This window comes from Tasmannia lanceolata, unplaced genomic scaffold (assembly GCF_043159265.1).
Source record: "Tasmannia lanceolata isolate RefF3 unplaced genomic scaffold, GAP_Taslan_0.1 ptg000007l, whole genome shotgun sequence".
Lineage (NCBI taxonomy): Eukaryota > Viridiplantae > Streptophyta > Magnoliopsida > Canellales > Winteraceae > Tasmannia > Tasmannia lanceolata.
In genome coordinates this window covers 2,968,604-2,990,383 of record NW_027518684.1, presented here as the reverse complement: position 1 = coordinate 2,990,383, position 21,780 = coordinate 2,968,604, and the positions used below count along the sequence as shown (strand labels likewise).

The 21,780-nt window shown below is 38.0% G+C and overlaps 1 protein-coding gene and 2 pseudogenes across 3 annotated transcripts in view; all 3 read left to right on the top strand.

The window, feature by feature from the left end:
* Nucleotides 1-7,187: 7,187 nt before the first annotated feature.
* LOC143881441 (uncharacterized) lies at nt 7,188-8,135 on the top strand. The gene has a single exon (XM_077384506.1). It carries the CDS (start codon nt 7,343-7,345, stop codon nt 7,904-7,906), a length of 564 nt encoding a protein of 187 aa, XP_077240621.1. The 5' UTR covers nt 7,188-7,342; the 3' UTR covers nt 7,907-8,135.
* A 2,364-nt stretch (nt 8,136-10,499) lies between these two features.
* The window catches only part of LOC143881435 (pyruvate, phosphate dikinase 2-like), a 24,224-nt pseudogene continuing 12,943 nt past the window's right edge, over nt 10,500-21,780 (top strand). The window contains exons 1-19 of the transcript XR_013251944.1: nt 10,500-10,655; nt 11,128-11,338; nt 11,749-11,886; nt 12,023-12,185; nt 13,442-13,677; nt 13,961-14,089; nt 14,493-14,672; nt 15,055-15,192; nt 15,929-16,093; nt 16,169-16,330; nt 16,770-16,859; nt 17,574-17,712; nt 17,913-18,090; nt 18,436-18,565; nt 19,358-19,486; nt 19,626-19,763; nt 20,290-20,367; nt 20,453-20,543; nt 20,665-20,784. The product of XR_013251944.1 is annotated as a pyruvate, phosphate dikinase 2-like (transcript). The remainder of the gene's footprint in view (nt 10,656-11,127; nt 11,339-11,748; nt 11,887-12,022; nt 12,186-13,441; nt 13,678-13,960; nt 14,090-14,492; nt 14,673-15,054; nt 15,193-15,928; nt 16,094-16,168; nt 16,331-16,769; nt 16,860-17,573; nt 17,713-17,912; nt 18,091-18,435; nt 18,566-19,357; nt 19,487-19,625; nt 19,764-20,289; nt 20,368-20,452; nt 20,544-20,664; nt 20,785-21,780) is intronic.
* Nucleotides 20,766-21,780, top strand: part of LOC143881436 (transcription termination factor MTERF4, chloroplastic pseudogene) — a 25,346-nt pseudogene continuing 24,331 nt past the window's right edge. The window contains exon 1 of the transcript XR_013251946.1: nt 20,766-20,784. The product of XR_013251946.1 is annotated as a transcription termination factor MTERF4, chloroplastic pseudogene, transcript variant X2 (transcript). The remainder of the gene's footprint in view (nt 20,785-21,780) is intronic.

Sequence of the window (21,780 nt, the reverse complement as noted above, 5' to 3'; positions counted from 1 at the left end):
TTATGATATAGCAAGCGGTGCTAACCGCCTCCGCCCAAAAATATCTAGGGAGATCATTCTCATGCAACATAGTTCTAGCCATTTCTTAGAGGGTTCGGTTCTTTCTTTCTACAACCCCATTTTGTTGAGGTGTCCTAGGTGCAGAAAAATTGTGTTTGATGCCATGGTCATTACAGTAAGTGTCAAATTGTACATTTTCAAATTCCGTTCCATGGCCACTCCTAATGTAAGATATGGAAATACCTTTTCATTTTGGACTTGATTACACAATTTAAGAAAATTTTCATAGGTTTCATCTTTATGTGCTAAAAATATGACTCATGTATATCGTGAGTAGTCATCCACAATGACAAACACGTACCTCTTTCCACTTAGGCTACTTGTCATCATTAGTCCAAAAAGATCCATATGAAGTAGTTGCAAGGGGTAGGTGGTAGAGATCATATTTTTAGGGGCAAATGAGCTCTTCAATTGTTTGCCTAATTGACAAGTTCTACAAATGTGATCTTTGGTGTATTTGAACTTAGGCAATCCTCTAACAATGTCTTTTGAGGAGAGGGTTGAAATGAGATCCATTCCGGCATGACCCAACCTCCTATGCCATAACCAAGAATCTTCACTAATGGCATTAAGACAAGTCACATTTTAGAGTCTAAGGTCATCTAGTCCAATAGTGTAAATGTTATTGTCTCTATAACCTATAAATTTTACTTTTCCATCTATCTTATTTTTAACAATGCATTTGTCAGGGTTGAAGACTACTTCAAAACCATTGTCACACAATTGACTAATGCTAATTAGATTATGGGATAAGCCATCAACATAGAGTACATCATGTATGGGAGAGGTAAAGTTACCTATGGTGCCTTATCCTCTGACTTTTCCTTTCTTATCATCTCCAAAGATAACGTCTCCACCATCCTTGAGTGATAGGGATGCAAATTGAGTGAGATCTCCGGTCATGTGTCTAGAGCATCCACTATCAAGGTACCATGTGTTCTTCTTGTTATGGCTTTTAGGGCATACCTACATATGAATAGGCAAGTGAGATCCCTTTGGTACCCAAATTCTCTTAATCTTGCTAAGTTCATTTATTTTTACTTTAGAGTTCAATTTGATTTTATCCTGTTTAGCATACATGCAAGCAATCTTATAATGTCCTTCTAGACCACAATAAAAACAAGTTTTAGTACCACTAGAAGAAGCCTTTACAAGTTTGTTTTTATAGTTTGATATTGTAGTATTCCATTTATGTCCAAGTCCACTTTTATCATGAGATAATCTTTGAATAGTAACAACCCTATCTAATTTTAGTGAACCATGTTCAAATTTCTCAAAGAGTTTCTTTAACTCATCATATCATGGGATAGTTTACTATTTTCATGCTTAAGCTTGTTGTTTTCAATAGATAGTTCTTGTCGATTTTCATTTAAAATTTTGATAGAAGCATTTAAATCATGAATTTCAACTTTATATTTTTCATTTTCATTATCTAAAAATTCATGGTCTTTCTTTAACCAACCAAATTCTTTTGTCATATTAGAAAGATAATTTTCAAGTGATGCATTTTTATCAAGTTCTATTTCAAGTTCATCATGTGCACTTTGTAAGGAATCAAGAACTTATTTTAAAATAATGACATCATTTAAAGTATTTACCTCTTGATTGTCATTTGTTGAGGCCATGAAGCAAACATTCTTTGCTATCAAGCAATCTTCTCCATCATTTTGTTCACCTCCACTTTTATTGTCCTCATCCCATGTGGCGGCTATTCCTTTCTTGCCTTCTATTCTCTTGAAACGGTTGTTTGAAGAAGGCTCACTGTTAAGTGGACAATCCGGGCGAATGTGTCCAAGCTTCTTGCATCCATAGCATCGGGGTTGAGACGATCCGTCACCGAGCTCTTCTTTCATCTTGAATGGTGGAGGATTGGTCCTTCTATTTCTCATGCCTCCCATATTTCTTTGCAAAAACTTGATCCTTCTTGTTAGGAGGGCTACTTCATCTTCCATCTCTTCGTTATCACCTACATTGCAAGCAAAAGCAACACCTTTTCATTTTTCAATTTTATTTTCAATTTCGGGTGCTTTTGTTTTAAAAATCATCTCATGGGTTATCAAGGACCCTATTAGTTCATCTAGGTTTAATGTGTTCATGCCCTTGGCTTCGGTGATTGAGGAAGTTTTGGATTCCCATGACAATAATAGGGATCTAAGGATTTTGGTCACTAAATCTCTATTTGAAAATTATTTTCCAAGTCCCCTTAGTCCATTTACTAGGTTAGTGAATCTAGTGTTCATGTCGGCAATAGTTTCATCGGGTGTCATTTGAAAGAGTTCATATTGCCTAAATATATGGTTCATTTTAGATTCCTTAACTTGGTTTGTTCCCTCGTAACTTCTAGGGTGTCCTAAATTTTCTTTGCCGAATTCAAATTTGAAACTCTATTAAATTCTCAGGGTGACAAAGCACAAATTAGGGAATTCATGGCTTTGGCATTGTAGTTGGAGGCTTCTCGTTCGGCTTCGGTCCAATCATTGATATTTCTAGTGGGTAATGTATATCCATTATGAATGGCTCTCCACATTTGGTAATCTTGGGTTAAAAAGATTTTTATTTTGGTTTTCCAAAATCCATAATTGGTTCCATCAAAATAGGGTGGCTTAGTGTTTGAGTATCCTTCATGGTGTTGAGGGTAGTTTGCCATTTTTCAGAATCTTTTCTCTAGACCGGTTAGGGTTTTAAAAACAAAGTAGAGACGAGGCTCTGATACCAATTGAAATTAACAAGAGGGGGGGTGAATTGATTTAAACACTAATTTATACCTCTTTTAAAATAATTATTAAACCTAATTTGATTTTTCTTCTCTTGATTAGATTTTGGTTAGTTCAAGTAAGATCAAAACAAAATGAATTGCTAAACCAAAATCAAGAATGAAAATTGCAAGACAAAGAAGGAACACACCGATGTATAGTGGTTCGGGCAAAGCCCTACTCCACTCTTCTTAAGATCGTCCTTAAGGATTTCCACTATTGTGAGACCTCCACGATGCCCGGCTCCGAGGCGATTACACTCCCAAGGGATATTAAATGAGGATGCCCTTGACACCTTTACATCGACTCTCTTTCTTCGCCGAGTTCTAAGCGATACTCCCTAGGGTATTAAAGTAGGATGCCCTAGCCACATTTACAATAGATGGAAAATGAAATGCTTGGCTTCTCTTGAAAGCTAGATGCACAATGTTGTCCCTTTGATTTGCTCTCCAATATAGGTTGCAAGTGAAGGCCTAAATCCAAACTCAAAAGATTTGCAAGTTTCAAGGCAAGTTTGGGGAGAAGAAAACAATTTCTCAAGCTCAAAGGAGTTGCAAGTGTTTGAATGCTTAAGGATGCTTTTTCAAATATTCAAGAGAGGGATAATCCTCTTTTAATGAGTATTTATAGCCTCTTGAGAAAATATGGCCGTTTGGGGGTGTTGATATCAAAAACCACATTTTAATTTAAATCCCAACGGCTCTTTTCTAAGCTGTCGCGACGTTCTCGGAGTTCCGAGAAATTCTGGGAATTCCGAGATAAATTCTCGGAGTTCCGAGAGAACGGCCAGAAGAAGGGAAATTCTACTGGACCATTTCTCGGAGTTCCGAGAAGCCTAAATCAACAGACTCTTTATATTTTTTGTTGCTATTTGATTGTGGGCTTTTGGAACTCAATGCCTAAGATAATTTAGAATGTTTATGAGGGTCCCAACATGTTGGTCCACCACATAATCATTCACTAAACCATTTAAGTTCTTAAGTGTTTTTGAAAAACTCTTTTGAGAAACCTTGCATTAACTTAGCAATCTAAAGAGAAAAGATGAACAATGAATCTATGATAACCTTCAACTTCTCTTTAGCCTTGGTCTTCCATCTTGTGTATGCTTGCTTGAGAGATAATGTGAGCTCCACTTAGCTCCTATGACTCTTGTTTGGTACATCTTCAAGCATGACCATGTGGAGTGTTGGTTTCTTCAATGATCAACCTATCTTAACACAACACTTCGAGGCAAATTGATTAGTATTCAAGAACATAATCAATTATGTTTAGAATCATCAAAACAAGATAGGAGAGTGGACCCTTGGGCTTACAACCTTCTTACTAACCAGTAATACAACATATTTTCACTAAAATCAATAATTAGAAGCCCCAGCCTCTTTTACTTGCTTTCAAGTTCAACAATAGAAGCCTAAAATGTAGAATACCCAAGTTCTATAATTTTAAACAGTCCAACAGAACAGTGCCTTGTTACGTCTATTTGGTTCCAGACTGATCCATGTTCACCCCATTTAAGCCAACTTTTCTGTTTCACCAACTATATGGATATTCTTTTTTGGGATGATTGAATTGACTCTGCAAATGGAGGAGTCAGCTCCGTTTACCACTTTACCTTACGAGTAGAAACAGATTTTAATCATAACGAGGCAACAAGCTATTGGTATGATGTTAATGAGGCCACAAGTTCTTGGTATTAACATAATGATGTCACAATCTAGTATTCACTGAGTCATAGGAACACACAAGGCCATCGTTCTGCCAGAAAAGATTTTCCAGCGCATCTCATTTCGACATTCAATTAAAACATAAAAATCATACTTAGTTTCTGTTCTAAGTGGCATCATTTCAGGAAAAAAAGGTTGATGTTCTAAATAGTCTAGCACACTTTGCCATAATGTGTTAAACAGTTAATCACCTGTCGGATAACTATTCCAGCGATTGTAGCCTAATGTACCGATTGCTTTCCAACATTTCTTTCCCTTCTCTGCAAAGCAACAAAACAGAATGTCTGTTAACCGTAGATACCTACTACCTCGAGATGAAAGACACTCATCACTCTCTAATCCATATGTATTTGGTCATTGCAACATATCCCAAAATACAAACAAAAGATGAAATCAGTGTGTTCTGGATATTGCAATACAATTCTGTTATTAATTGTCAATGTACTGTTTAGATTATATGGTGAACTATTTTGTTCTTTTTAATGTGCTCGTATAGAAGCTGGTTACGACTGATCCAACTGGGCTTCAGCTTAGTATAAGTAGTTCAGTAATAAAACTCACAACTCTCACTGTGGGTTATGGTATTTTATTCTCTACTTCTCATTTTGCAGCTTTCGAGACTATCCAGTTTGTGCCGTAGAGACCATATCCAAAACTCATCCTTGTTTATGAATTCGAAGACATTGCTAACCTGTTGTTGATGGTGAGCTTGGAAAATGTTTCTTTCCTCGCAACTTGGGAAACTCATCCTTGTTTACAAGAAAATAGAGACGTTTATATGTTATGTTGCATGTTTGAAGTGCTTCCTTGTTGATGGTGAGATTGGAAAATGTTTCTTTCTTTGCAGCTTGGGAAACTCAGTTGATTCTATGTTATGTCGCATGTTTTAAGTGGTTCCTTGTTTCCCTGATTAGATATAGCATGATTTCTTCTTGTTTTCCTGATTATATATACTATGATTTCTAATCAGAGTTGCACGTGGGGAGAATCTGTGCAAGATAAATGTCTCTGTTAATTTTGATTGGAGAGAGAATAAGATTACTCTTTTCATTTGCCAAAATTTTTGCATAAAGAGACCATTGCATTGAACTAAAATCTCAGCCTCATAGATGATACATGTTACTGGAATTCATTTCCAAGTTCCAACCAGCCATGAATACATGCCAGCCATTATAAAATGCATTAACCCTTGGATATCCTGTTCGCTCAGTCCCGAAAATTTCCCATCTCGCTCTCAAATGAAGTCAATGATCTACACAATTAAGATATTTTACTAGTGGATTTCTTTGACTATATCTGTTTATCATTTATTTATGTTGGCTGTTCCTATTGGACATTGGGGACTATGGAGAATAGGTCCCATCAAAGTCCTACCGATGGGGCTGCTGGGAGTGCAGGCCCCATATAAATGTTGCTTTGATATCTTGTGTAGTGAGAATTATCACTGCAATATGCTTCCATCTGATTGGGGACTATGTTGGCTGTTCCTATTGGACATTGGGGACTATGGAGAATAGGTCCCATCAAAGTCCCACCGATGGGGCTGCTGGGAGAACAGGTCCCATATAAATGCTGCTTTGATATCTTGTGTAATGAGAATTGTCACTGTACTATGCTTCTAACTGATTTGTATATATTGATTTTTACTCTTGGTCATATTTGTGATTTTGTGTTGAAACCATGTAGGTGTGTCCAAATGTAGGTCATAGACAATTGTGCTGGATATGGGAAATTGTATCTGCACTCCCATGTTCTGATAATTGCATCCATCCCTTCATTCTTTAACTTTCAATTACTTACCAGAAACTGTTACTTTTTTTAAAGTAGGATCGGCTATATGCATTACTCATGGTGTCCCCGATTCTACTAGACGGGTAAACTGTTATGGAAAGTTTCAAAACAGTGAGGCTTGAGTTTCTGCTGTATTTTGGTGGTTTTTTGCTGTTTTTGGTGGTCTTTAGTTCTTTACTAGGGGATTTCTTTCCCCATGCCATATAATAGCAGCGGAGCGTTCCCCCTGCTTTGCCAAAGAGTCCATTACCCCAAACCAATCCCAAACTCTTTATAAAGGCGTAAGGCGAAAGGGAAGAGCAATATAACAACCTTCAAGGACTCCTTGCATCATATGACCTGCTCTCAAGATGAAATGTTCTCCTGTTTAGTCAATCGGAAGTTTGTCCCTCGTTGATAATTTTTGAAAAGCATGGGTCCTATTTATAATTTGACCTAATGTTTGTCAACCATTAGTAGAATGGTAGGGAAGCGACTGACCTAAAAGGAGATGATTTTCAGCACAACATCAGTAGTGATGTGAGCCAGCCCTTAGGTTTAGAAAATGGGCGATGATTTTTTCACCCCCTTGTAGGATATTGTGCCCCACTGTTAATGTGATTTGACGCCAAAAAGCATTAAAGTCGGCCCAATTTCACGTTTAACAGGGGGGGGGCGCATTATCCTATAGGGGGTGCGAAAAAATCATTTCGGAAAATCAATAAAAACGGAAAATCAATAAAAACTCAAAAGTTTTTGCTCATATGCCAATTAGGGAATAAACGACAAACTGATTTTGTGCTATTATTAAATCATGGTAGTGCAAATATCAGTAGTCTTTTTTTTAATATCCCACGCAGCATATGTTGGTTTGAGTGCGTCGAGCGCCCTAAAATGTAGTAGAGTAGTATAAGGGCGAAAGTGAACATTATCTCTCTCTTGCTTCTCCCGTCTTCCTCTCAACCCCAAAACCCTAAAAAATCCCTCTCTCCTCTGCTTCTCTTGTAACCCAAAAACCCTAAAAAAGCCGTCGAAATGAGGCCTTTGGACGAGAAGGAAACCACGGCCGTGTTTGAAAAGCTATTCAAATTCACAGGTAACAACCTAAAACACATAGTAGAACGCCCCTCTCTCGAAGGCCCCGATTCAAATCCGGGTCGGTACTGTTTCCGCCTCCAAAAAAACCGAGTCTACTATGTATCGGACTCGGTCGTAAAACGAGCCACCAACATCAGCCGAGACAAGCTCATCTCACTCGGAACCTCAATCGGAAAATTCACAAAAAACGGCAGCTTTCATCTCACAATCCAATGCCTCGATCTGCTAGCTTCACATGCGCGTCACAAAATCTGGCTCAAACCCACCTCAGAAATGTCATTTTTGTATGGGAATCACGTTTTGAAGAGTGGGTTAGGAAGGATTACTGAGAATACTAGTGTTGGAGATGGGGTTGTTGTTTTTTCGATGTCGGATGTTCCGTTAGGGTTTGGGATTGCGGCGAAGGGTACGCAGGATTGTAGGAAGCTTGATCCAAATGGGATTGTGGTTTTGCATCAGGCTGATATTGGGGAGTATCTTAGGACGGAGGATGATCTTTGAGCAAGTAGGGGGAGACTTGTTTGATTGTGTAAGTGGGTTTTGCTATTTTGCTGGGTTTTGGTTGTTAGGTTGAGTTTTGGTGGGATGCTTTAATTATCTGTAAGTGGGGTTTCTTTAATTTTGATCGTGAGACAAGTTATTATATGAAACTAGTGTTTCATCACAATTACAATGCAAACCAGCCATCATGTATTTGAAGTTCACTAATAACCATGTTTGTTTTGATGGATAGGTTGTGTTTGGTGGTATGATTTATTTCTATGTAATTGGGTTTTCTTTAATTTTGGTCAATGTTAAAGAAGTTCTTATATAAACTAAATATGTCAACATGGTTACAATGGAAAATCAGGCATCACGTATTTAATGTGGCCGACGAACTACATAATTTGATGAATTGGTGCGATTCGTGCGTGCTTCTAGAAGTGTTCGTGCAATATGAGTGACTGAAAATTTAGGGCGTCTTACAATTAACTGATATACCCCCTCTTGTTGCTGTGCATATGTGAATTCTACTTGAAGCTAAGTTATTCCCTGTTCTTACTATTAAAATGATATATAGACAGATTTACATCCTTGTGTTTGTATTTCAGAAAATAGAGGTCCAAAAAGAAATTTGAAGGGCTTTCTTTTTTCAGAACTTTTGTGGAACAATTGAGATGAATTTCAAGAGACTCCTACTTGGGATTATCATATGACCTGCATGTTCCAAAGATTGGACTAAATCCAATATAAACAGGAATTTTCAAAGCAATCAAGAGTTCTTGGAGCTGTGATAGGTTGCTGAAGGAGCCTAACTGTGATTAGAAGTGCTGCAGTATATTTTAGGATTTTGATTTGATTTGATTTCTAATTTTCTCTTGAGCGGGCAGCAAAGTTCTGAGTTTGGTTTCTAAACTTTAGATTCAGCGGTTATGTATGTGAAGAATGTTCTAAATCTAATTTAGTAAATCTCAGTCCTAGTCGTTGTTAAGGGATAGTCTGAGTAGGGTTGAAGTATGATTAGTGATATGAACTTGATTGCAGCTGGTACAGATAAGTTCCACTTGTAACCTTCTTACTAACCAGTAAGACAGCATATTTTCGCTAAAATCAATAATTAGAGGCCCCAGCCTCTTTTACTTGCTTTCAAGTTCAACAGCAGAAGCTTGAAATACAATTCTGTTATTAATTGTCAATGTACTGTTTAGATTATATGGTGAACTATTTTGTTCTTTTTAATGTGCTCGAATAGAAGCTGGTTACGACTGATCCAACTGGGCTTCAGCTTAGTATAAGTAGTTCAGTAACAAAACTCACAACTCTCACTGTGGGCTATGGTATTTTATTCTCTACTTCTCATTTTGCAGCTTTTGAGACTATCCAGTTTGTGCCGTAGAGACCATATCCAAAACTCATCCTTGTTTATGAATTCGAAGACATTGCTAACCTGTTGTTGATGGTGTGAGCTTGGAAAATGTTTCTTTCCTCGCAACTTGGGAAACTCATCCTTGTTTACAAGAAAATAGAGACGTTTATATGTTATGTTGCATGTTTGAAGTGCTTCCTTGTTGATGGTGAGATTGGAAAATGTTTCTTTCCTTGCAGCTTGGGAAACTCAGTTGATTCTATGTTATGTCGCATGTTTTAAGTGGTTCCTTGTTTCCCTGATTAGATATAGCATGATTTCGTCTTGTTTTCCTGATTATATATACTATGATTTCTAATCAGAGTTGCACGTGGGGAGAATCTGTGCAAGATAAATGTCTCTGTTAATTTTGATTGGAGAGAGAATAAGATTACTCTTTTCATTTGCCAAAAATTTTGCTTAAAGAGACCATTGCATTGAACTAAAATCTCAGCCTCATAGATGATACATGTTACTGGAATTCATTTCCAAGTTCCAACCAGCCATGAATACATGCCAGCCATTATAAAATGCATTAACCCTTGGATATCCTGTTCGCTCAGTCCCGAAAATTTCCCATCTCGCTCTCAAATGAAGTCGATGATCTACACAAGATATTTTACTAGTGGATTTCTTTGACTATATCTGTTTATCATTTATTTATGTTGGCTGTTCCTATTGGACATTGAGGACTATGGAGAATAGGTCCCATCAAAGTCCTACCGATGGGGCTGCTGGGAGAGCAGGCCCCATATAAATGTTGCTTTGATATCTTGTGTAGTGAGAATTATCACTGTAATATGCTTCTAACTGATTGGGGACTATGTTGGCTGTTCCTATTGGACGTTGGGGACTATGGAGAATAGGTCCCATCAAAGTCCCACCGATGGGGCTGCTGGGAGAACAGGTCCCATATAAATGCTGCTTTGATATCTTGTGTATTGAGAATTGTCACTGTATTATGCTTCTAACTGATTTGTATATATTGATTTTTACTCTTGGTCATATTTGTGTTGAAACCATGTAGGTGTGTCCAAATGTAGGTCATAGACAATTGTGCTGGATATGGGAAATTGTATCTGCACTCCCATGTTCTGATAATTGCATCCATCCTTCATTCTTTAACTTTGAATTACTTACCAGAAACTGTTACTTTTTTAAAAGTTGGATCGGCTATATGCATTACTCATGGTGTCCCCGATTCTACTAGACGGGTAAACTGTTATGGAAAGTTTCAAAACAGTGAGGCTTGAGTTTCTGCTGTATTTTGGTGGTTTTTTGCTGTACTTGTACTGCTGTTTTTGGTGGAGTGTTTTCACTTTCGGCAAAGGGAGGAGCGAAGGAAACAAGGGCATGAAGTCTTTGGTGAGTGATCTGCATCTTTCACTATTCTAGACATAAATTAAACTGAGTCTTTTGGGCTACTCATGTTTGCACTACCATAGTTTAATAATTTCACAAACTCGGCTTGTCTTTTCCTGTTTAAACAGCTGTCAAAGGTGATTACAGTTTCCAAAAATCTCTCATAAGCCGATTAAAAAAGAAAAGATAAACTGAATTTGTGAAATTATTAAAACATGGTGGTCCCAATGTCAATAGTCTAAAATAATGGGCCCAAAAAATTAATGGTCAAGATCATTGAACAAGTTGTTTTATGGGAAATGATACATTCACCCCTTTTCTTCCCCGCCCACCCCCTTCTAATGTAAAATAGTCATAAATACACTAAAATGGAGGTGGCCTGGGGAAGTAAGGGGGGGAATATATCACTTCACTTGATTTTTAAACATGATGTTTATATGAGATTTTTAATATTGGGTCCATGGTTCTGATGTAGTTAGGTGGAAAGGGAGCAAACCTTGCAGAGATGGCGAGCATTGGATTATCGGTCCCACCAGGGCTTACAATATCAACGGAGGCTTGTAAAGAATACCAAGAAAGGGGATACAAACTTGCAGAAGGGCGTACAAACTGTGGAGAAGGATATGGGGGCTTCCCTTGGCGACCCTTCAAAACCACTCCTACTATCCGTTCGTTCTGGAGCTGCGGTAAGATTTCTAAAGACACACTCCTATTGGTTGTCACCATTGCAGTGGGACCCACATAAGATTTAGAAGTCTGAATAGAGAATAGTAAACATTAGTTTATAGAAAAACTACTGCTTTATATTTATGAGTGAACTATCCAATGTATCATGTAAACACCCAAATGGGGCCCATCCAAGTAGGTTTGTACCCCGAATGGTGGTCCACACTTCACCATTATCTCATCACAACTTGAGGGTGCTGATGAGCAAATATAAATTTATTGTGTGTAAGCGCTACACATGGGAACATTTCCAATGTAATTCTTCATTGAGTTATTGGATTAATATCACCTGTCAAAGTGGTAGGACTCCAGCCTTATGATTCATTAGACAGTGCAGGGTAGCTTATTACTCTTTCTTTGTTTCTTCTAGATCTCCATGCCTGGCATGATGGACACTGTTCTTAACCTTGGCCTCAACGACGAAGTGGTTGCTGGTTTGGCTGCAAAAAGCGGGGAGCGATTTGCCTACGACTTGTATCGACGTTTTCTAGACATGTTTGGAGATGTGGTACATGGCTAATTACACTGAAACTCATTAACTTCTACATAATGTGATGTTATAATGCTTATGAACTTATACTCAATGATATATTTCAATTTTTTAGCTTTTATGACTAAATATATTTACTTTGATGGATATGGAGGTCATGGGAATTTCACACTCATTGTTTGAGGAAAAGTTAGAGGCCTTGAAAGCTACAAAAGGAGTTAGTCTTGACACTGAGCTAACAGCTTCTGATCTTAAAGAGCTTGCTGCACAGTACAAGAAAGTATACCTTGAAGCCAAGGGTGAACAGTTTCCTTCAGGTGCAAACACATTTGCCTTTCTCCTTAGTTATAACATATTGGATTAGAAGTTAAAAAAATTGAAAATATCCTGGATGCACTCAACGCATTGTTTCTAATTAAGCTGGTCACCTTGGCTTGGTTTGACTCCTTTGAGTTATCAACCCAATAAACAGGGTTAGCCAAGTTGACATGCTTGGTCTGGCGGGTCATGGTTTTCTTTGGTGTGTTTGTTTAAACTTATAGGAATTATAATAATGTCTGGAAAATGAAATTTTGGGAAAAAATAGGAAATTATGATATGACCGAGTGAGTTGGCACAATCAGGGGCGAAGTAAGCGGGGCAGCTGCCCCCTTTGAGTTGGGCCAAACTCCTTAGTAGGCCCAACTCAATTGGGCCCAACCCCCTTTAAGATTTGAAGCCTGCCCCCCTTACGTATAAGCTTGCCCCCCTTATGTATAAATCCTTGCTCCGCCACTGGGCACAATGGTCTCATTAAATCAAATCGGTCATACCTTGATTCATCCAACTTGAAGGTAGACTCAATTCTTAATGAACGGATTTCTGAAAACTACCAACTACTCCAAAAGCTTAAGCTTCTGGAGAAGGCATTTTCTTTTATACTTTAACACTGCCCCTCTTGTGGTGGAGCCCCTCTTTCTCTGGGTTGGCCCACACGTGGCACATGTGACCCCACTTTTGGGTTGACCATTGCATGTGGATTTTTGGACATCAAGGAGGTTTGAACTCAGGACCTTTGCTCTGATACCATCTGAAACGACCACTTACTCCAAAAGCTTAACCTTTTGTAGTAGTTGGTAGTTCTTACATGGTATCAGAACAAAGGTTCTAGGTTCAAACCTCCTCGATATTAAAAATCCACATGGAATGGCCAACCCCAGAAGAGGGGCCATATGTGCCACGTGTAGGCAAACCCTAAAAAGAGGGGCCACACGTGAGGGGGAGTGTTAAAGTATAAAAGATTAACTAACGCCTTCTCCAACAGCTTAAGCTGTTGGAGTAACTTGTAGTTTCACAGGTTTGATGATTTCTTAGACCATCGCTTCGGACTTGTAATCATATGACGCAAGTCTCTTGATTTTTGCATCATTTTCATCACGGATTTCTTTGTCAACTTTCCTAGATCAAGAGTGCTTTTGATTGGTTTAACTAAATTAATGAAGTCTCCTTGATTTCCAATTAAAGGAGTTATTTGCATATCAAATCTTAGTTTATGTGTAGATATATGTCCAAACCCTTTTTTATGTATTTGCAGATCCACGGAAACAGTTATATTTGGCTGTCCTAGCAGTTTTTGATTCATGGGACAGTCCAAGAGCTATTAAGTACAGGAGCATCAATCAGATAAGTGGGTTAAAGGGAACAGCTGTTAATGTTCAATGCATGGTGTTTGGAAATATGGGAAACACTTCTGGGACAGGTGTTCTCTTCACTAGGAATCCAAGCACTGGCGAAAAGAAGCTCTATGGGGAGTTCCTCATCAATGCTCAGGTCCACTTATGTTTCGATCGTATGTTAGATAATTTTAATATTGGAGGATGGAAAAATGGTCAGAGAGATACTGAATGTTAGAGACATAATACTTAAAAACAGCAGTTAAAATATCTGTTTATAGTAGAGGATACTGGATCTACTATACTGGCCTCAAATGCCATTTTGTTTAGTGCTAGGTGACGCTGGTCAATAAGATTTAATATTCTTTTATTAGATGATCATGTATCTTTTTACAATTATTGCTTTTTTATTGAATGTAGCTGGCTGTTGAATTGAGCAGGGGGAGGATGTAGTGGCAGGAATTCGAACACCGGAGGACCTAGACGTTATGAAACAATGCATGCCTGAAGCCTACAAAGAGCTTGTGAAGAACTGTGAAATTCTAGAGAGGCATTATAAAGATATGATGGTACTCTTATTCTACAATCCAATAAAATGAAGTCTTATTTTGAAAATTTTATAATATTAAAAAATGAAAATTTTGTCGTATTTGCATGTTTCTTCTACTTATTTAGATTTTCCCACTGGTTTGCAATCTTGCAGTGGATTTCTTCTCTTTGTTTTTATGCTTCTTTAGTTCACGAGCTCAAGCATTATAGAATCCATCAAATTTTCAATTAATATCCAAAATTGATCCACTTGTCTTTTCTGAAATCGATAAGTATTGTAACTTATAAATTATAAGGGTCTTTTTATACTTGGAACAGAAAATGATGCTTTTAGGAGTCATGGAATATAAGGGATATTATTTATTTTTGATCATCGATATTATTGTGGGTGACACTGACATTGGTTCTCTTCTGTAATTACAGGATATTGAATTTACTGTTCAGGAAAATAGACTGTGGATGTTGCAATGCAGATCGGGAAAGCGTACCGGTATAGGTGCAGTGAAGATTGCTGTGGATATGGTGAATGAAGGGCTTGTGGATACACGGTCCGTCATCAAGATGGTGGAGCCCACACATCTGGACCAACTTCTCCATCCACAGGTATACATGGATTATGTGACAAGATACGTGCAAGTGCACACATAGGTACTTCCAGTCAAGGTTTTAAATTTTGGTTTTGGGGGTAACTGAAACCAAAATTTTAGCCGAAATCACGAAATTTTGGTAATTTCGGCTGAAATTCTGTAAGGGATTAATAAAATAATATTTTATCCAAATTTTAGCCGAAATTGTTGAAATTTCACCAAAATTTAGAAATTTCAGTTTCAGAACGTTTCGATGTCGGTCCTCACCGAAATCCGACATTTCGGATTTCTGCCGAAATTTAAAACCTTGGGCATAGTCACTTGTATGCATGTACATATGTGTACATGTATGTATTGCTTTGGATCATTTTTCATCATGTTTTTATTTCTTGAATTAGTTTGAAGACCCATCTGCGTACAAAGACAAAGTGATTGCTACGGGCTTGCCTGCATCACCGGGTGCTGCAGTGGGTCAAATTGTGTTTAGTGCTGATGATGCTGAAGAATGGCATGCACAAGGAAAGGCTGTTATCTTGGTATGTTTTAATTTCTCTACATGGGTAACTGAAAATGGGTTTACCTCTTTTCTTTAATTTTAAAATAGTTACCTTCACTTCATAAAATCCTACTTTCATGACTTTAGTTACATTGAACAATTGGCATTTGATAATTAAGAAAAAGAAGATTCCATGGTTATTCATGTCATCACTCCAATCAACATCACCATGAACCTATGATTTAGCCGACACTTCGAATTTATTGGTGACACACATGTCGTGTCATGTCCGACACGACACCCGTGTCTTCACTTGTCGACACTCCTTTAGACACTTGTAAATGTATTGCTAGAAATGTCATAGTTAATGTAGGCGTATCTACACATTTTTGCTCTTCTTTAACTAATATTGGTTGTTATCCTACCTCCTAAACCTAAAACCCTAAACAAACTCTTATTCCAATATTATATCCATTGTATTCTATTGGTGTTTATGTGTCCCCGTTTCTGGTTTAGCCGTGTCATCATTTCTAAATTTTGGGGGTTTGCCGTGTCCGACACTCGTGTTCGTGTCGACATGCGACACTCGTCTCATGTCCATGTCCACAAATCATAGCCATGAACGCTTGGACAACCAATACTATTTCTTGGAGAAGTAAAGGGCAAATTTTCCAGTATAAGAAGAATATATGAACTCACAAGTCTTCCTCTTTAAAATTTTAACCAACTCCTCTTACCTGTGCATGGAATTTTATTATGGTTTTGCATTGGTGAAGGTGAGAACAGAGACTAGCCCAGAGGATGTTGGTGGTATGCATGCAGCCACCGGAATCCTGACTGCTAGAGGTGGCATGACCTCTCATGCGGCTGTCGTGGCACGTGGCTGGGGGATATGTTGTGTCTCTGGTTGCTCAGACATCCGTGTAAATGACAGCGACAAGGTAAAACAACCGATATGATCTTCTGATATAGGTAACTACTCCCAGAGTTTATGAGTGGTTTCATTCACAATGCAGGTAGTCGTAATTGGTGAGAATTTTTTAAGGGAAGGTAAGTGGCTATCACTGAATGGGTCTACAGGAGAAGTGATTCTGGGGAAGCAACAACTCTCTCCTCCAGCTCTAAGTGGTGATTTGGGAACCTTCATGTCTTGGGTTGATGAAGTAAGGCAACTCAAGGTAAGCGCCCATGTCATAACCTACTAATAAGTAGCCTTAGGAGACTACTGCGGGGGAGAGGAAAAAAAAAGATGTGGAAAGAAATCTTCCTACACCTTATCTTATACTTGATGGCTGGGATTGTTGGAATCCTAGAAATACATGTTTTTGATTGGAGAATGATCTGGTATATAGTGCATACACCTAATAATAGTCAGGTGGCCTTCATCACCTCTATTCATGATCAGAATGTGCCCACTAACTGCTAGGTGTAGGACTCACCCAAGCAGATTGAGCAGATGGTGGGGCTCACAACTGATCAAAAGATAGAGGTGATGAAAGCACATACCCTGGTTATATTCAGTATAATACTTTCTGGATCATTTTTCTTATCTATAATTTTACCTTGAAGTTAGTTCAGTATTTCGATTATTTTAAGAAATGTGGTGTCCTAATACAGGTTATGGCCAATGCTGACACACCTGATGACACGCTAACAGCAAGAGATAATGGCGCACAGGGGATAGGACTTTGTAGAACAGAGCACATGGTATATATGGCGTCTATTTATCACTTCGATATTCAATTTAAAAGTCACACAGCAAAAAATATATCTCAAGTTCTCAACAGATTCTTTTAGGGAGCTGATATTGCCTTGCTTTGATATTGGAATTCTTTTGTTTTTGACGCCTTTGATATTGGAATTCGTTGCTTTTATATTCAATTTAAAAGTCACGCAGCAGAAAATACCATCTGCAGTTTACGATACAAAGGCAATAGGGCAGTTTGTTAGTATCATCCAGTGTTTAAAAACTCTTTGACTCGACAAGGAACTTGCCCGAGTCGACTCCTTTTTACCTTGGCCACGTTCCGCGTTGCACCACATCTGCAGAGTCAATAAATTCCTTTGACTCTCCCGAGTTATGACTGCGTCATCCGCTTTCTTGGCCACGTCCGCGCCGAATCGACAGGGATTTTTCTTGGCCGCGTTCAACGTCACATTAGCGTTTTTAAACACTGGTATCATCACTTCATGGCTGGATTTTATTTCTTCAGCCACCCGAGAGCTCATATTACCTTCTTATAGTAGCCTATGGTCTCCAAATCAGGACCTCTTACACATACCAAGTTACCATGGTTTTCTGAATTCTAAAGACATATCATTATACTTCAACAGAAATATTCAAAGATTTTCATAATTTATGCTTAAGAGTTATTCTTTTAATGCAATGTGGTTTCTGTTTTATTGTGTTTGGATCTTCAGTTCTTTGCTTCAGATGATAGGATAAAAGCCGTGAGACAGATGATCATGGCAGCCACTCTCGAACAAAGAAAAGCAGCGTTAGACCTCCTCTTGCCTTATCAAAGATCAGATTTTGAAGGCATTTTTCATGCAATGGATGGTATTTTTCCTTTACTTATCATGAACAATATGTTGATAATGTGTATCATTGTTCTTTAATGCTTACACAAAACCATTTTATGAGAGGTCTCTTTACAGTGGGTGTATTCATAAAATACAATTTTTAGATTTTATTGTTTTTCATTAAGTTATTTCTATTCTTTGTTGAATTATATTATTGGACCTTGTCGGGATTCGCAGGCCTTCCAGTGACGATCCGACTCTTAGACCCTCCACTCCATGAGTTTCTGCCAGAAGGGGAGCTCGATGAGATCGTCGGGCAACTTTCTGCCGACACTGGGATGACCGAGGATGAAGTTTTCTCAAGAATTGAGAAGCTATCTGAGGTAAATCCCATGCTCGGTTTCCGCGGATGCAGGTTTGTTACTTTGATACATATATCCATGCTTTGCGGCGTGAAAAATAAAATCCATTCCATGAAGTTATATGAATATCCTAAAGGGAAATGATATCTGCACTCCCCTGTTTTAAAATAATTGGCACTCCTCATTATTTACAATTTAGTTAGTTGTTAAAAGTATATTACATTATCCATATAACTATCAACAGCCAATAAAAATAGTGTTCAATAAAGAAGTGCTCTTATAAAAAACAGGGAAGTGCCGAGATCATTCCCCTATCCTAAAATGATTTTGAGTGTTTTTGATATGTACTATTTTTTTCTTGTTTAGTCATAAACTTGTGTATACTCTCCTGTGGTTAGGCTTGGTATATCATATCCAGAGCTAACTGAAATGCAAGCGCGTGCTATCTTTGAGGCTGCGATTTCCATGAGCAATCAGGGTGTCAAAGTTCTTCCAGAAATAACGGTTCCTCTTGTTGGAACACCACAGGCATGCCTTACTTCCTCCTATTAAGAATAGCTAATGAATATACTAAAAATTAAGAATAAGTAACGATACTATGAAGAAACTTTCCACCAAAGCTCGGTGTATAGCATTGCTGTCCAAAGGCTTACATGCCCATTGAGCGGATTCGATAGGTCCTAGCCTAAAAATCAAACCAATATGATGTTCCTAATAATCTGACCAATATTTTGCTCTATGACAGTTAGTAAAAGTTACTACATTGGTTTACAGAAAATACTAATGGATACGCATGGCTATGATCATTAGATTGTGAAGTTTCATGACCTGTTGGCCATCGAAGAAGCGGCCCACTGTTCAATGAGCATGAGCACCCATTAGACAGTATAGTTAATTTTTCTATTCATGGAATCTGTGCTCATTAACAAACAGAGAAAATTTCTCATGAATGGAAAATATAATAAATGTTAGAACCCAAATGTAACTTGGCATCCTATTTTTGAGTATAGGCCAAAATCTCCTTTGACGCCGCCGTTAACTCTTCTGCACAAAATCATTTGTCTGTTAGAAATGCAGTGCTTGGGGTCTTTCCATTAACTCCACTGTCTAATCTTGATTCCCATCGACTGTACTTTCTAAACACATGAGGTGAGTTTTCTCGAACTTGTTGAGTTTCCTCCACTGTCTAATCTTGATTCCCTTCGATTGTAATTTCTAAACACATGAGGTGGGTTTTCTCGAACTCGTTGAGTTTTATACTTTTATCACACGTAACACTCACATTTGCGTCTTTGAATTATTGAAGTTGTTGAGTGGCAGGAATTAGGACATCAAGTGAGTGTGATACGTACAATCGCAGAGAAGGTTTTCTTCGAGATGGGTACCTCCCTAAGCTATAGGGTTGGGACTATGATTGAGGTCCCTAGGGCTGCCCTTGTTGCTGATGAGGTGTGTTATGGTGGCCATCAAAATCCTTCTGTATTATATCTGCCTTCAATGCCATTGTTATACCATTTAGTATTATTATAGATATGTTTTTTTTTTGCTTCTTTATTTAATGAATTTATTCATCGTTACTGATTTCCAGATCGCTGAGCAAGCGGAGTTCTTCTCATTTGGGACCAATGACTTGACACAGATGACATTTGGATATAGTAGAGATGATGTTGGAAAGTTCCCCCCCATATACCTATCCAAGTGCTTGCTCCAAAACGACCCCTTTGAGGTGAGATTAAATGTCTAGCACAATCTAGCATATGCTACATAGGCAGACAACTTCAGTGAAGCCACATAACCATAGTCTTTCGATCGAACTACCCATCCTTTTTGGTTGGTCCCATCAACCCAGGGCTTTGTTACTGTGGCTCCAGTCAGGCAAACAGACCCTTATGAGGCAATGCGGATTGAACAAATTCTTTTCATATTTCAGTTCCATCAAATAGACAAAATCCCTGTTCTCCAAACTAATCCCTTCAAGGTTAGATTATTCGAATGTTACCAATGATCTGTTGTTGGTTTCCTGAACACAATGGTTGCAGCTACATTGTAGTTTGCTGCCACAATTTTCGCACAGTGCAGATGGAACAACACGTTCTCTTCTTATGTCAATTCCACAAGGACCACAAAGCGCACAGAGATCATTCACCCCCCCCCCCCCCCCCCCCCCCCCCCCCACACACACACACACACACACACACACACACACACACCTCTCAATTCATTTTATGAACTATTCCTATTATACATTTCAGGTGCTCGATCAAAAAGGCGTGGGCCAACTCATAAAGATTGCCACAGAGAGAGGACGTAGAGCCAGGCCTGACTTGAAGGTAATATGACACGGGGCTTTATTCTTTTTTTCTTTTTTTTTCTTTAAACGGAAGGTGATGATGGGGTTATGAATAAATCAAATAGGTGGGATATGTGAAGAACATGGTGGCGAGCCTTCCTCTGTTGCATTTTTCGCTGATGCTGGATTGGACTATGTATCTTGTTCCCCATTTAGGTGAATTTCTATTCCCTTTAATTTAGTAGCATTTCAAATTCCAGGAAAATTGTTAAAACTTGTCTCCGTGAAAGCATTCGATCGTCCCATGAATAGTCTTTCTCTGTTCTGGTTTGCACAGGGTTCCCATTGCAAGGCTGGCAGCAGCTCAAGCGGTTGTCTGGTTACCTCAAGCAAGGAAAGAGTAGGAGTCTGAAGACACTGAACCATGAAGACAACTGCCATTTTCATACCCAACAAAGTAAGGAAACCACCATTCAATTGCCAGTTCTGTAATCATCACCACCATAATTGTCATCATTTTTTTCTGAAAATAATTAGACAATGTGATTATCTATTGTTATAGTCATTAACCAAATTTGATAAATTATACATATGAATACATCCATATCTAAATGTAAAAGAATCATATGTTAAATACATTACTTCATAAATTTGTAAAGTATACATACCAATACATCCATAGCTTAAACTAGTCTTCATCCCATTATTTCTGTTCTTGGTTGAAGGCAAGGGGGTATGAACATTGAGAAGGTTGTGGGATTTGAAGAAGAGAAGAGTTGATTCATGGGAGATCATGCTATGTTCCATGTGGGTTAAGAATTTCCATTAAGATAATTCGCTTGTTATTGGAATTGGATAGGTGAAAAACCGGTGTAAAGTGTAAACACCATCTTAGGAGTGCTCATAAGAGGTTATTCTTTATTGTAACAAAATATAAATCGGTCTTAATGTCTAAGATCCATTGTTAATACTGAACTTTAATGTCATAACTGAAACAAGATGAGAGATCGAGGATTTTCTGGTTCGATTGGGTTTGGGGCTTTAGTTGCAAAGGCTTTTTCTAATATTTCCTTTGTTGAATCATTATGGGTACAAGTGTCAGAAGTTGACATGGATAACGAGTATCGGATTTGTCAACTCTCCAAAAGAAATATTTGTAGATTTTCTAAAATATTTTAATCAATTTTTAAAGTAATATTTTAATCAATTTGAAAATTTTATTTTTATATAATAATATGGTTATAAAAAATAATATGTTAAAATTTTGGGCAAATGATTAAAAAAATGCAAAGTTTATGCTAAATTGTGAATAAAGGGTAGTGATTTGAAATTTATAAAAAAGGTGTTGTCAAGTGAGAGAAGAAGGCTTTTAGGACAAATATACCCCTCCTACCTCTTTTTTCTCTCCACCTTTTTGCACTTATCCCTATGCACTTATTACCTTCTCACCTAC

Excerpts from the sequence above, each read along its gene's own strand:
- LOC143881441 (XM_077384506.1), top strand. The coding sequence starts at position 7,343 with ATGAGGCCTTTGGACGAGAAGGAAACCACGGCCGTGTTTGAAAAGCTA.